This window comes from Protopterus annectens, chromosome 3.part1, assembly GCF_019279795.1.
Source record: "Protopterus annectens isolate FY-2018-M chromosome 3.part1, PAN1.0, whole genome shotgun sequence".
Lineage (NCBI taxonomy): Eukaryota > Metazoa > Chordata > Ceratodontiformes > Protopteridae > Protopterus > Protopterus annectens.
In genome coordinates, this window is record NC_056732.1 from 507688449 (window position 1) to 507705336 (window position 16888).

The following is a 16888-nucleotide window of genomic DNA, read 5'->3' on the forward strand; positions in this document are numbered from 1 at the left end:
GGCAAGAGTCCACCAGACTGGTTTTCTTTTCTTGGAGGAGTGAGTCTTGGTTTTGCTTGGGATGGCACGATCCATGCATTCTTGTAGGTGCCCGTAGAAGGAATTAGTACAGGATTTTGTAGCTTGGACAGCGTTATCCTTCAGCATGGGGGCTTTGAAACTTTCCACCTCGGTCTTAAGTAACGAGAAGTTTGCATTTGAAAAGTTTTTCATGGTGGTTTTCTTGCCCGGGGGTGGGGGTGGAATGTGGATATCCAAAGTGATTTGTTTATGGTCAGATCTAACCAGCAAGAGGTTGACCTCCAGTGTGGAACACCTGTCGCCCATGTTGGTGATGACCAGGTCCAATATGTTGTCACCTCTGGTGGGAGTGTTGACCAGTTGAACCAGGGCATTTGAGTTTATAAATTCTAGGAAATATTGGGCAAGGGAGTTAGTCTTTGAGTAGCTCTCCCAGTTAAGGTTTGGGTAATTGAAATCACCCAATATTAGGGTGTTTGGTAGGACCTTTATCTTTCCCAATGTTTCCAGAAACATGGAATAGGGATCCTGGGGCATGGTGGGTGATCTGTAGCAAGCTACAATTTGAATTGCAGTTTTGCCTGTTGTTATTTGCACTTGTATGATCTCTGAAGCATTGTGCTGTGCCATTAACCTGGAGAAGTTGGCATCCTTGATGAATATGGATATGCCCCCGCCTTTTATATTTTGGTTTGGGTTCTGTGGTCGAAATGTATGGTGCGAGTTGTAGCCTGGTAGTGCTGGGGTGTTCTCTGGTGCCTTAAACAAGGTTTCTGTTACTGTACATATATCGATTTTCTCCATATTGAGGAGTGCCTCGAATGCATGCATTTTGAGGTTTAGACTTCTGGCATTGAGTAGCATTACCCTCAGTTTTTTGTTACTTGTGCTATTTATGGTGGTGGGTTTGTCTTTTGAGCCTTGCCTAAAAAAGGCACTATGGGGGTGGCAAGAGCCTTGGCCAGTATTCAAAAGCCTAAGGGTGACAGGTGCAAGCCATCTCTAGCGAAGCAGCGTGGCTTGTCGAGCATGTCATCCCAGGTGGACAGACACAGGATCCCCTTTGAATGACACCAGAAACTTAGCCAATTGTTGAAATCGAGATTTTTTTTCTTTATACTGTGGTATCATTCTTGGTGAGGGGAGGATGCTACTCGGGATTAGAGTCATACCGGCCCGGACTACGTGATCAGAGAGCTCTTCCATGTCTCTTTTCATGTAGTCCAGGGAGGTATGGCTCAGGTCATTCACACCAACATGGACAATGACATCTAGCAATTTAAATGCAAGTTTGTGTTTAAGGAAATTGCAGTTAGAATTAGAAGTTTCTGAATAACAAGATAAAAGCAATTGATACACATGAACAGTTTGTTTTAACTTAGGGTTATGCTAGCTACATACACATAATGGAAGCAGGTCAAGCACAACAAAAAATTTTTTTGTCTATAGAAAAGGCATTTTTGGTAGGCTTTGCTCAAGACAGTGGTCACTTGAATTTGTTAAACCATCTGAAAATAGAGATGATGTTTAAATTCTTAATGGCTGCATAAAGTAACGTTTTGTTTAATGCTTATGGCATGTGCCGTTTGCAGACTCTTAAGCAATTAAAAATGTGATAGATTTGTTTTGCTGGCAAGGTTATTTCTCAACACATGACTACAGCTGAATCATGTTTTGCCAGTTTCTGAATGAATTAGTAACATTTTTATTACGCTTTAGTGCACATAACATCTTGACTGCAACAATTCCTTATTATTGGTTTCAAGGCAAATTGTTAACTCTGTGTTAGTTTATTAATAATCAAGTTTATTCTTACAGGAGTGACATAATTGTCTAGGTAAGAAAGCAGGCTATACAATGTGTACCATTTTAAAATATAACAGTCAGAGAATTATGTGTTTAATCAAGTAGATTACTGGTTTGTGTTAAATGATGCTATTAAGTTAGTGATTTTCATGTATACTTCACCTTTAATAAGCCACCAAGGTTTTACATCCAGAAGGATGAACAGTAAAATATCCAGTCTTTACAGCTGAGATTCACTGTCTTTTATTGGTTGCAGCTACAAATTATCACTATTACTAAGAAAGGCTATGACTACCTCTAGATAGGTATTACAGATTACTATTTGCATTAAGCAGTTGTTTTAGGTACTAACTAGTCTTATGAAGCTCACAAGACCAGAGAAGCCTAGCCCAATTACTATCTGATTAAGAGACTTGTTCATGGTCACACATCAGGCAAAAGGAGGTTGAAAGAATCACATCCTGAATTAAATGAACTGACCCATTGCTTTAACCCTTTGCACTAATAGACTAAGAGTGGTCTAGTTGCATACCAGGAAATACATTCAGGGCATCTGGATGAAAACCAGAAATCCTAACCACTAAACAGTGCAGGAAACATATTTGTTCTTTTAGACAAAAAACTCTCATTTAGTAAGTTAAGAAAGAAGTAAGCAGAGTAAAGAGGGATAATGACGTTCTGAAAAGAAGTCTCAGAATTAAAAAGATTTTTCTTCCATGTTTAAAGGAAATGCTAACCTCTCCTACAGTTTAACAATTCCTTATGTTTTTTCTCTCCCTACAATAGCACTTTTTAAAATTTGTATTCCCTTGCACTGGAATCAAACGAAGGGAAAGCCCACCTACTTTTTTAAAACTTAACTTCTCACATACTTTGTATAGGGAATTCATCTCTGCCTGCATGACATATCATAGACACAGCTAAATCTGTAGTTTACCCTGTCAAGTACTACTACTGCTGTCAATCTTAGATGGGCAATTAATTCCTGATAATGTCAGGAACACGGCAGCTGATATAAAAAAAAGACAAAAAGCTGTGGAACTGTTTCCCACTGTTTTTATTGCAGAGAGGAGGAGAACTTAACACTCCCCTGTCATAGCAAAACAAAGCAATTGGATCAGTCAGGGGTTTAAAATCAGTTGTCACCTCTTCTCACAAATTTACATAAGCAGCAACACAGTACTGAAATGCTAATAGTTTACATATTAGGATAACAAATGTAGTATCAAAGATTTCTGTGACATTTAAAGAAAAGTCAAAAAATATTTTTCCTTGTAAAGTATCAACACATTTACCATTTTCAAGCCCCCCCCCCCCCTCACACACACACACAGGACAGAACTGCAGAAAGAGAGACAAGTGGCAACCCTATCAACTAGGTGCACTGATAATGTTCATAAAAAGGTCTTTTATGCTTTTTTGTGACATCCTCCAAGAGGGGGATGCATATCTGGCAAATGCAGATCCATGGTAAGAGATTCACACCAACTTTGAGGTAGTTGTTACATTGTTAAGAGTGCATGAGCATTTTGTACTCCATAAAGCAAATGTGACCATTGATGGCAACCATAATATGCAGCTTAATTTAATTTAACTTACATTTGCTATGTGCTCTTGCATTAAAAACATTACTTAGTTGTGTTTAAATGCACACCACACACACACACACACACACACACACACACACACACACACACACACACACACACACACAGTCACACATGTGCATTTAAACGTAGTGCAGCATCCAACATATAGTATTCTACATGCTACATACATTGTATGCACTCACACACAGACACACACACACATATATATATGTAGAAATATAAGTTGTAGAGTCTTCCACGAAACACACCACATTCTCGATAAAACACAGGTTTATTAAGGATAAAAAGATAAGCGCTTTCGCACGCTGGACTGCACGCTTCATCAGATCTAACACTATGAATTGTTCTAAGGCTTATATACAAAGATGTAAGTATCAGCTGATATAATTAATCAATTAATCAATTAAACAATATTATATCAAAATAATTAATCAGCTGTCAAGCAGTCTTTGAAAATTCATTTAAAGTGCTAGTGCAACTATGCTTGAAGCATTCTGCTTAAAAACTCTTATATAAAACAAACTGTATTGAATAATACATTCAGATAAACTTTTCATGACACATTTAAAACTATATAAATATTATGTGGCTAAATAGCATATAAATGTATAAAAATGTATAAAAATATGTAAAGAACATAATAGTTTATGCATGACACTCATCCAGGAAAAAATATATAACATGTGCAACAATGTATAAACTAATGTATATTGTTCATATCCCTAATAAATGGATATAAATGTACATTTAATATGTATAAAAAATGTGCAAAGATATATAGAATGCATGGAGATGTAGAATTAAATACAATGTATGGGAACTTTAAAAGGGTTCAAATATGCTATATCTTATTGTAAATAATGTGAAATGCATATGAAACCATATGCATTAATCTGAACAAAATTGATAGATAGGTTCTACATGTAAAACTATGTATGGTGATGTAAACAAAATTAATGATTAAAATGAAGAAACACCTTCCAAAAATCAGTAAGCATAAATACAAAACATGAAATATGAAACATAGAACTAGTATGTTCTATGTTAATAAGTATGAAATGTGTCATAGCCCCCTAGCTTGGGTATGGAATGGAGGTGTGACGTGGCAATAAATATGCATCAAAATGACAAGAAGGAAGGTATAAACAAAACCATCTAGATAATGCAAAGTGTAGTGATCTATATTGATCAGTGAAACTGATGACAGCATTAAAACAACATACCTAATTAAATGAATTATATAACTAAATAGCCTCTAGCACTGGTTTCAAGGAGATATAGAGGTTTAGGCCGGGTGGTATATGGGCCTTAGTTCTAAAAATCCAACTTAATTCTAACCTCGCTAAGGAGTTCATGTTATCTCCTTGTCTTATATTAGGTGTAATGACTTGTAATGCTCTGAAACTAAAATTGTGTTCTGGGTGAATGTTGATGTGTCTGGCAAGTGCATTTTGATCATTCTTTTTTCTAATGTCATAGACATGATTGTATATTCTCTCTTTGAATTTCCTTTTGGTTAAGCCAACGTAGAACGCATCACAAAAGTCACAAGTAGCCAAATATATTAAGTTAATCGTATTACAATCAGCAAAAACCTTAGGAACAAACATAAGAAAACCAGATGGAAAATTAAAGACTTGTGTATGTGTAATATATTTACACATGTTACATTTCATGCATGGGTATGTCCCTTTATTATCTGGAAATAAATTTGGAGTGTGGCTAGTCTTGTTGTCATTAAAATTGAAAATTAGTTTGAGATTATCACAGTTCTTGAACAAGAAGTGAGGTTTAGTGCCCACCAAATGTTTAACGTGGTCATCACTGATTAATACATTCCAATGTTTGGTGATAATTTTCTTTAGGTCTATAATATCATTTGTGTATTTTGTTACATAGCTTAGTTTATTGTCTTTGGGTAATGTCCCCATATTGTGTTTAAAACTGCTAGATGTACCAACGATATCCAAACTTGTTTCTAGACCTAAAGTTTTGTTCTTAATGGATCGAACTAGGTTGGCATCATAACCTCTATCTAAAAATAAGGCCTCTAAATGATCAGCTTCTTTAATCAATACATCAGTATTTTTGCATAGCCTAGATAGACGAACAAACTGACTCTTGACAATTCCTGAAAAAACAAACCTAGGATGCATGCTATTATAGCTTAATATATTATTCTTCCAGCACTGTTTTCTGTAAAGTGATGGAACTAGTCTTTTATTAACATCAAATGTAAGAGTGACATCTAAAAAGTTTATAGAAACATTGGAATGTTCTGCTGTAAATCTCAGGAAATCTGTAGTAGACTCAAGATAAACTAGCAATTCCTGAAATAAAATAAAGGTCCCTTCCCATATTATTACCACGTCATCAACAAACCTTCTGTAGAACTTAATTCTGTGTGCCCAAGCATTATTAAACATGTATTGTTGTTCCCAAAAATGCATCACTAAATTTGCATACGTATTGGCACATGGGGTGCCCATGGCGACACCCCATGTTTGAAGAAAATATTTTTTATTAAATAAAAAGACGTTGTTATGCAAAACCATATCTAGTAGTTGGCATAAAAGGGTTTGTCTATTAGTTGTAAAGGTAGTTTCATGAGCCATTATTTCTCTAACAGCCTGTATACCATACTCATTAGGTATACAGGTGAAGAGGTTTTTGACATCTAAGGACATTAATAGGATATCATCTGTGCCTACCCAATCCTGTTGTAACAATTCTATATCATTGAGTAATTGGTAGGTGTCCTTGAGAATAAAGGTTATGCTATCAACTACTGGTCTCAAAATCTTTTCAATAAAAATTGAAATGGTAGACGTGGACCATCCCTTGCCAGATACAATGGGACGCATAGGGACAGGATGTATATTCTTATGAAGTTTGGGTAGTCCTTTTAAACAGGGAACAAGGGGATTTTCAATAAACAAAAACTCATACATCTCATAACTGATTTGCATGCACATCAATAAGTCATATAGTCTATCATGTATGTTGGTAACAATGCTATTCACATCATCTATACTTATTGGTTTGTAGGTGTTTCTATCTTCCAACAATAAATCCATGGCTTTAATGTAGTCACTAGTATCAAATAAAACAACCCCCCCCCTTATCAGCGGCTTTCACTACTATGTTACTATTTGTCCTTAAAGTTGCTAGTGAAACAAACTCAGCATTAGTCAAATTGTAAAACTTTTTCTTTTTAACATTGGCAGAATAATGAAAATAAAAGTCTTTTTCGCACAATCTAATGAAACAGTCTACAACAGGGGGCATTGCAGGCGTAAAAGAACTTTTCTTCCTGAACATAATGGGCAGCAATGCTCCGTTATTGCTTTTGTCATTGCCTTTAAAAAATAACTTGAGGGCAATCTTGCGTCCAAACAACCGTAAGTCAATGAGAGTTTCACTTAATTTGCTAGATTGTGAGGGTATGAAACTCAAATTCTTATTAAACAAAGCAATATCAGACTCAGATAAAGTAAAACTGGAAAAATTAAATACCAGATTATTCAGTCCCAGGCCATCCGTTTCTGTGCATGTTGATCTTGCGAGTACTTTCTCTTCCTGGGCCCCCTGCTGTGCGAACGTCCTCTTGCGAACCTGGACTGCTTGATGGGGAAAGGAAAACACTGCTGCTCGTCGCTGGAGGTGCTGGCAGGTTTTTTGCTTATAGCACCAAGTCTCCGTTCATCGTTCTGAATGTGCAGAGCTAGTTGATTCGGAGGTGGTGTGTCGAGAGGAGTCGTAGTGATGACTTCACTGGCCAGGGGTGGAGTAACACCATGAATGAGTGTAGAAGCACCAGGAACGTCTGTTGTGGAAATCGATGTGGGAGGTGCCTGAATACATTGTGTAGTTTGCATAGACACATTACCAGGATGAAGTTCTTCATTTTTATTGCCAGAATTTCTTACCGGTCTGGGCCAAACAAAAATATTACCTGTAGAGAAATCATTGTGGTCGCGTAACAACTTGCTTGTTTTACTAATTGTAATTTTTCACTGTATATGCGAACTTGGGTCAGTACATTATTCAGCCTTCTACTACAGGAATCAGTCTTATGTTTATTGCTGATATCTTTGTGTAGTTGTTCCACACGTTTCCGTGTTTCAGTCTCTAATGGTGTGAAGTATTCTATTAATAAATTTAAGTACTGGAAGCCTAAATTGATGTTCAAGTCCTGCCACTTTTTAAGTAGGACAGGATGTTGTTCGCCATATGTGGGCATGCATAAAACACGCATCCCACGCGGCACAATTTTAAAATGAAGACAGGCTTCTAGGTGCTTGCGTTGCCAAGAGAAGCGCTGTAGTTTGTACAGTTCATTTTCGAATTCACGTAACAGATTGTTGAACTCAATTAGGTTAGTGTTATCATTATTCACAGTCCTAATACTGGCTGATTCAGTAAAACTCAGAGTCAATAAAGGGTTACCTTCACGATTAATGAATTCATCCAAATGTACAACGTTGTCCCTCGTCTCTGGGTTGTAATCTAGTTCTATATTAGCCATTTCCATTGTGTGGAGGAAAAGACACTAAGCAGAAAGAAATCAACAAGAAGTTAAGTGTCTTTCACCTCCTGAGGACTATATATATATATATATATATATATATATATGTGTGTGTGTGTGTGTGTGTGTGTGTGTGTGTGTGTGTGTTTATGCATAGACACACATATACAGTTGCACAAAGTTTCCACTGTGATTTGTTTTTCTTTAAAGGACATGAAGTACACACACAGGCATATAATCTAGTTCTCCATTATACACACACACACATGTTTTGTACATACGTATTTTATATATATATATATATGTGTGTGTGTGTGTGTGTGTGTGTGTGTGTGTGTGTGTGTGTGTGTGTGCATATATATATATATATATATATATATATATATATATATATATATATATATGTGTGTGTGTGTGTGTGTGTGTATGTATATATATATATATATATATATATATATATATATATATATATGTGTGTGTGTGTGCGTGTGTGTACGTACATACATATCTACAGTTCAAACACAATCACACACACATAGCATATATAAGTGTGTGTGTGTGTGTGTGTGTGTGTGTGTGTGTGTGTGTGTGTGTGTGTGTGTGTATGTACAATATAGGTGCATACAATTTATTATTTATAATAAACTTCGCATAGTAGAGTTAAGCATTATTAATGTATACATTCTAGTAAATGTTGCTTAATGTTTTACTTATTCACTGTCACATAGTTGCTATGTGCTGCATATGCAATCTTTGTCAATGTCTTTATGTCAGTATTTTTTCTTTATATTGCTAAGTGCATTTACTTGTTATTATCTTTGCCAATGTAGCCCATGTCATGGCTGAAAATGGTCCTGGGACCAGATGATTAGTTACCAAAGTATAAATAAATATGAAATAGGAAAAGAAAAGGATGGGTGAACATGACAGAAATAATTAAGGAATTAGTAAGCACATTTTAATTCTGTGTTATTCATAAGAGAGAAAAAAACTTCCCATTGAAGGCATTAGGAATAGCAGAGAGACTTAGTTTGGATTCCTACTACTTGTCACCTGTAAATGTATAGCAAGGGTCATTTACTGCAGTGAGAGTTTTCACACCTCAGCATGAGAGTGTGGGAAGGTTTGTCAATTATTTTAGAACTACAAAATAATCCCTTTACAAAAGCCTGCTATTTACCTTTCATTTGCTGGAAGTAGCCAACAACTATTTATAGCATAGACCAAGCTCTGACAGATACATAAATGAGGCTCAGTCAGGGAAACATAGAGGTAAGCTCTGTTACAGAAAGTGTGTGAAATGACAGTGCTTCACAGTCCTACCATTCTATCTTAGTGGCATGAGAAAACAATGCTACTTCTTTATGTCTAGCATGACTCATATAAAGGGGATTTGAAATGTATTTTGGGAAGAAGGAATGAAAGCAAGAAAAACAAGATCACATTACCAAGGCAGGCCCCATCATCCACCATTTTGAGGGAAACACGTTAAAATTGCAAAATAAGCACTTGCAGTAATTTTGAGGTACTAAAATAGTTCAGAAAACAAAGATACAATGAAACAAATACATGTTTTTTGGAGTTCTAAGGTGGAACTCTCCTTTAAAGCTTGCTTGACCAGTCAGCTGGTTAGCCATGTTTTAAGTATTAACTTTGCAAAGAAAGGCAAGAATTTATTTTTTGTATTGGAGTACAAAAGAAATGCAGACATGCCTCTTTTGGTGGCTTTGTCTATCTTGCAAGCTTTTTTTGTCTTTTTGTTTGTATTTGTTAAGGGTTAGAGCCCTTACCATATGAAACTTTTTCATACTCAGCCTGGGAGCAATATCAAGTTAAGTTGCCTGTCTGGTGCCAGAATCCACCACATCATGCATACACTTAAGTCTCTCCACAAGTACAAGTATGACTCTGTCATTGTCCATGTTGGTGTGAGTTACTTGAGAGGTAACTCCATGGACAATATGAAGAGAGACATGATTGAGCTGTCAAAGTGTGTGTCCCAGGTAGATATGACCTTAGCTCTAAGCAGCATCCTACTTTCACCAAGAATTATACCACAATACCAACAAAAAAATAATTGACTTCAACAATTGGCTAAATTTCTGGTGTCATTCCAAGGGGATCCAGTATCTGTCTACCTGGGATGACAATGGTTGACAGGCCTCAATGCTTTGCCAGTGATGGCCTCCACCTGTCACCCCTGGGATTGTAGAAACTGGCCAAGGCTCTTGCCTCCCCAATTGTGCCTATTTTAGTCAATCTCCCAAAGACAAGTCTTCCAACATAAAAGAGCTGTCAAAAAGCAAATTGAAGGTCATGCTGCTTAACGCTAGGAGCCTTAACCTGAAAATGTACTCACTGGAGGCTCTCCTCACACTGGAAGATTCCAATGTCTGTGCAGTCAAGGAAACTTGGTTCATGACTGCAGACAGCACCCCTGCCTTACCAGGCTATACCTCATTCCACACATTATGACTCAAAAATGAGGTCAGGAAGACTAAGGGTGGTTGACTCATAATGCACTGAAACTACTCCAGGTGCAACTGACAGTTGGCAAGACACCGATTCAAGTTATAGCCAGCTACAGACCCCTTAATGATTCAGGACACCCACTTATCCTACCTGGATCTACTTGAATCCTTGAAGGTACCCCCTAACACCCTGATCCTTGGTGACTTCAACTACCCCACCATACACTGGGTGAACTATTCCTGCACTAATGTACTCACCCAATGATTCCTTGACTTTATTAGTTCCAACACACTAGACCAGCTCATCTCATCCCCCACAAGGGGAGATAACATTCTGGACTTGATTCTCACCAGCATGGGCAACTGCTGCACCACTCCCATAGTATGTTCTTCCCTGGTGAGATCAGATCATTGGTCTGTCTCATTCGAAGTTTCTATCCCACCCAACCCATCCCCAGCCTTAACCAGGCTAAAAAACTTCTCAAAAGCTTACTACAACCTTCTAAGGGAGGGTAACAGTAGCTTCACACCACCACCCCCCTTAGAGGATGCAGACAGCTATGCTGAACAGTACGCCAATGCAGTATACAAGCACTTGTACAACTGCATGGACTCAGCCATACCCAACAGAACTAAAACCTGCTCCTCAAGGAAACACAAACCTATCAGGTGGACATCCTCTAGCAACAGGCTTTACAACAAAAGGAAGAAACTGCTGTCTAAGTGTAAAAAGGAACAAATTCTAAATTGGAAAAACTCCATCCTTAGTCTCAACAAGCAAATTATATCACTAGTGAAAACCTCCAAAGCCAATTATGAATCAAAACTAGCCTCCAAAACAGGGAAACCACAAAGCTTTCTTCATTTATGTCAGGAATTCGTACTTAATGGTATCACTTATGCTGATCCTGTTGACTTAGCCAACCTGCTACCAGACAGGTTCAGTGCAAACTTCACCTCCCTGTCCCTCCCCCAAAGCCCCTTTTGACATCCCCAATACTTGTTCCGTACATCACATCTCTGTAGATCAAGTGTTAAAGGCCCTATCCAAGGCACAGAACACAGCTTCCCTGGGACCTGATAGTATCCCAGGCTGTATTCTGCACCATCAACAGCAAGAACTAGATTTGTCATTAAGTACCCTATTCAACCACATCCTATGTACAGGCTTCATTCCAGCAGAGTGAAGAACTGCCATTGTCATCCCTTTACACAAAGGTGGTGCCACTACTGATCCTTGAAACTATCAACCCATTAGCTTGACAAGTCTGATCTGTAAAGTCATGGAGCGTATTATTATGGATCTCATAAACAAGGACATAGGAAATCTCCAAGCACTTGAACCCATCCAATTCAGATTTGTCAGGGACAGATCTTGCCTACTGAACCTAGCTGACTTCTTCGAGACTGTCACAAAGGCCCTTGATGAGGGGAACTCAGTACATACAGCTTACCTTGACTTGGCCAAGGCCTTTGACACAATCCCCCACTCGGGCATCATCACAAATCTAACACAACTTGGCATAAATCCCTATCTCATCAGGTGGGTGGCCAACTGGCTCACTGAAAGGACCCACAAGGCCAAGTTCCCCAGGGATCTGTTCTGGGACCCCTGCTGTTTGGCATCTAGTTCTCAGAGGTCTAGACAAAGACAAAAGGTTTGTGGCTGACCAAGCTTGTGGACGACTGTAAGCTGGGTTCTGTCATTGACTCCCCAAATGATGTTAACATACCGCAAAAGGGTCTCACAGCAACAAATGACTGGTACCAAAGTCATGGCCTCAAGTTAAACACAAAAAATGTATCATCATACCATTAGGCAAAAACACGGCCCCCACTGATTACCACATCAACGGCAACTCCATAAGTATACAACCAGTGGTGAGAGACCTGGGTACTCAGGTTGACAACAATCTCACATTCAACCATCATATAGCGGCAGTGGTCAGAAAAGCCTTTTATTTGGTTCGTCTCATAAGTAAAGGGATTGCATCTAGAAAAAAGGAGGTTATTACCTCTTTATACTCCTTCCTCATTAGACCAATAATTGAGTATAATGCCCGGTTGGTATTTACCTCTCCAAACATCTGCACCAACAGGAAAGGTCACAGAAATACCTCACAAAGAGAATCCATGACCTTCAACACCTGTCCTATATGGACAGGCTCAAATCACTATCACACTACTTGGTATTGTACAGATTGCTCAAAAGGTGATCTGTCTCTTGCCTACAAGGCAATCTCGGACCCTGCCCTACTAGAGATGCTCCATATCCATAAGTCTAACTCCTCACACATTACCCACTTGAAAGGCCTAAATCTAATATGCAACATCAACAACACCTGCTGGAGAAACAGGTTCGTCTCCCAGAGGCTGCCCCGTCTCTAGAATAGACTTTCCATACACATTAAACAGAGTACCTTGCAGACCCTCTTCAAGAGCAACCTTGATGAGTGGATGGGAAACCACAAATGTGTCCCAGGGGTTCCACCTGTGTCTCTCACAGACAAGGGTGACAGGTGTTACTGAAGTTTCTATTTTGGGGGTAACCTCTTGGCTAGGCTTGTAAGGGCCCCAGGGCCATTAGACTAGTAACCTCCTATGATCTTATGAGCCTAAGTGACTTGCTCAAACCCTGTACCACAGGAAGCACCTCAATAAGAACTCAAAACCATCCTCTGTGCACATATCTATCAGCATTAAAGTCTGCAATTGGATAAGATTTGTGATTTAAAATGTAAAAATCAAGTGCAGAGATGTTTTTATTTTTAATTATTCCAAACTACAAAACGTACGGAATTCATATTTTTAACCTTTAATGGACTGTGTAAAAATCACCATTTACAAAGTATCCAGAATTTTTCACCTTTAATGGATAGTGTAAAAATCACCATTTCCTTGTACTGTAGATGAATTCAGAGGATCAAAATCAGTGACATCCCAAAATAAGTGACATTTGATACAGTCTGAAACTGGCAAAGTGTTATATATTTTGACATTTTCAAGCAGACCTTCTTTGTCTTTAAACATTTTCATCCAGTTTGTTGCCTTCAGGTAAACTGACTAAATGGACAAATGCTCATGAAATTGCTAGCACTGTGGAAAGATTGTCTGCACATCACATGACACAGAAACCATGTTTCTTGTCACTAATGTAACAGATGTCTGTATTTTATGTTTTGTTCCTGTTTAAAGTGTATCTTTGGCAAAGAGGAGAGGAAAAATAAAACTGCAATAGGATAACTTAAGTTGTTATGATGTATAAAATCAGGTAACAGAGTTGGTTATATATTTTGAAAAATAAGGCAAATGACAAGAGGTATATTGTGCCAGCAAAGTCGAGTATGACCTTGGGTATGATGATACTTCCTGCATATACTCTGCTTTTAATATGCAACAAGAGCTAGTTATTTTGAGTATGCAGTCCCTAAAGTTAAACATTAGTTATAGTGTGTTGACATACAACTTTGGACACAATAAATGCGAGTAAATATTAGGAACATATTACTCTAGAACAAGGTGGAGTAGATAACCAAAAAAGTTTTACACCCTGTTATGGATGAAAGACTTACATTCATCATACAGGTATCAAAAATATTTAAGTTACAACATAGCAGTGTTCTAAGTCCAGATTTAGGGTTGAGAGTTACAGAACTCAGTATGGCTGCTGCTACTAAGTCAGCGACTTTTAGCATTACACACAATACATTTAGACCAAAGGGTCATAGGTTCATAGGAGGTTACCAGGCTAGCGGCCCTAGAGTCTTTACAAGCCTAGCCATGTTAATCCCAAGTATCCCCATTTGCTTTTTTTGGGGGGAGGAGATAGTTCACAGAACGAATTTATAAACAGAGCAGGTCTGTGATCAGCATTAGCTACCCATCCATAAGGGACACAGGTACCACCCCATGGGCTAATTTGTGGTCTCCTATCCAGTTATCTAGCTTGTGTTTGAATAGGGTCAGTGAGCAGCTCTGTTTTGTGTGAATAGGGAGTCTTTTCCATAGAAGTTGCTCTAGGGAGTCCCATGTATGCTGCATGTGCAACCCACCCTGGCTTACACCCAACATGTAGCCACACTGACCTATTAGCTGCTCCTGAGATTAAACAGCACCCCTGTATGGAGCTGCACTGTAGCATATTAAACCTTTCCCTCCAACATGATGGGCAATCATTCACTGCCACTATCCTCAGCCCAAGTCTGCCAGCATATGTCACCAATCAAACTCAGGTTCTCTGGGTCATAGTCAGGGCTTTATCCTTTTATATCACAGGGGCAGCTGTAAAAAAAAGTCTTTTTTTTGGAAAACACAACAATTAGAAATGTTTTCTTCGTAAAAACACACCTTTTGGTGGATGGCTGAGGTCTATACTTATTACATAAAATGAGATTATACTATCTACAAACCTACAGTCTCTGCATAAAACAGGTACAATAGCCAGGGGAGGGGGTGTTTTTCATTAGAGTGGACTTGAATAGAAAAATAGTCATTGTTGCAAATGCACATTTCTACATTTTGTAGCAGATACCATTCAATGCATCTATAGTGGTAAAATGTTCATTAATAGTCAAATGTCCACTTAAAGACGAGATCCTGCTCAACATCAAATTACTCCTCAAGGTAGAAAAAGAATATTCAACATAGAAATACAGGATATGTTTTTGCAATATTATCTCTGAATATATAAGAATGCCATAATGTTAAAATGAGTATCTGTAATTTAATTTGTCATCCTGGTATTATATTACATGATAAAAATGCTATCTTTCTGCAGGACAGCTAGGAACAACAGGCAGGAGAATACTAGCTAGCATCCTTTGGGGTGTTAAAGGTAAATACAATTTTACCTTCTTTGCACGTATTCATATAAAAGCACCATGGTGTGGTGAGCAAACACAAGGAGTTTAATGGTAAGCAACAGGCCACTGACTGCAAAGCTGTTGAGTAACTCAAACATCATAACAGTCTCTTTGGGTTTTGGTGAAGATGCTCTAGGTGCAATCTTACTTTAACTTCAGCTTATTCAGACTAGGTTACTGGACAAAAATTATTTCAATCACCCCTGACTCCTCTACCAAGCTTTTAGAAATCAGGAGGCAAGGAATTGTTTGCACAAAATGTGTTTTAATGCATACAGTTGTGTTTAACCTCATGTGTTAGCACCCTAACTTATGTACATGGGCTGTAAGAAGTTTAAATGAGGAGAAATTTATCAACAAGGGTTTTAAGAAACAGCTGCATGTTAAACACAAGGCACTGTTATGGTGGAAATATAGGGAAACAAAAATAAACCACATAAGTTTCCCACTCTGAATGGGATATGTGGTTTGAACTTCCATCTTCAGAATGCAGGAAATGTGCCATTTGTAAACATTTTAATATGGGAGAATACAGCTATTCAAGTGTTTTGGTTCAAGTTTAACATCTTTTTTGAGAAACCACTGCATTCAGATGCTGATACTGGTTCAGCTTAGTTGCTTTTATGAATACAGGTGTTAAACTACAGTAATACAAGTTCTTTTACGTGAAAAAAGTTTACTTAGGGTCTGAATTTATGTTTCTGATATTCTTATTTCAATGTTTATCTTGGCTAGATTCAAGGCAATTGATTTTGTATTTTTCTACTGGCTGACAGGTTTCATATGAAGTTGTTTTTCACATAAGAACAATAAATTACTGAGGACAAAATACATCAGTCGTAAAGTACAAGGTCGAATAGCATGCCTGAACACTATTGACTGATGCTAAAGTCATCTTAAGAGTTACCTTAGAAATGTTTCTGCATGCATGAAGTTGCAGGAATAAAACGGAAATATTACACGCAGATCTTTTTTTATCAAATGGACATTTTTATTTTTCTTGTTCTCTAAAACTCTACTTTTGCTTGATTTTCACTATTTAACTAAAATCTACCACTGTTCTAAGACCTTGTTTGTAAAGCTATGAAAAAATCATACGTTTTTGTAGCTGAGATTTAGTTTTATCAAACTCCATTGATGGTTTGTTAAATTAAATTTAAACTCTTATTTTATTGGGGTTAGGTCTGTCACAACAAATGTTGACTTGTAAATTACAAGAGCTCATAGAACTGTAATGAATCTGACAAGACTTGGTAGTTTTTATAATGGACCAACACCAGCAAATTAAATAGGAAAATTAAAACTTCTAACATACAGTATCTGAACATTAGTCTGTAGGAATTAAAACCCCTTGCTTAATTTTGCTCATTTGGAGGAGTTAACTGATAGAACTAAGTTGCTTGGATGTGGTAACTTGCAAATCCATGTTATTTTCTGAGATTAAATGAAATATTTCAAGATACTGAGTAGAATAAGTGGACTTCAAAATATATGATTTCACAGCTCCATACACACATTTATTTTGCTGGTAAAAATCAGTAAAGCTTTGATATTTTAGAACTCATTGTTTTAAGAAGTTCAAACGCTCTC

At 37.6% G+C, this 16888-nt stretch overlaps 1 protein-coding gene across 2 annotated transcripts in view; it reads right to left on the minus strand.

Moving 5' to 3' along the window:
* LOC122798192 overlaps positions 1–16888 on the minus strand; it is a 71624-nt gene that overhangs the window by 54337 nt on the left and 399 nt on the right. Inside the window, exon 2 of one of the 2 annotated variants that reach the window (XM_044066938.1) lies at positions 4259–7989. The exons of the other annotated variant lie outside the window; for it this stretch is intronic. Coding sequence (XP_043922873.1) covers positions 4682–6514 — 1833 coding nt within the window. The 5' untranslated portion in view covers positions 6515–7989 and the 3' untranslated portion in view covers positions 4259–4681. Of the gene's footprint in view, positions 1–4258; positions 7990–16888 lie in introns of those variants that run through there. 2 annotated transcript variants of the gene reach the window in all.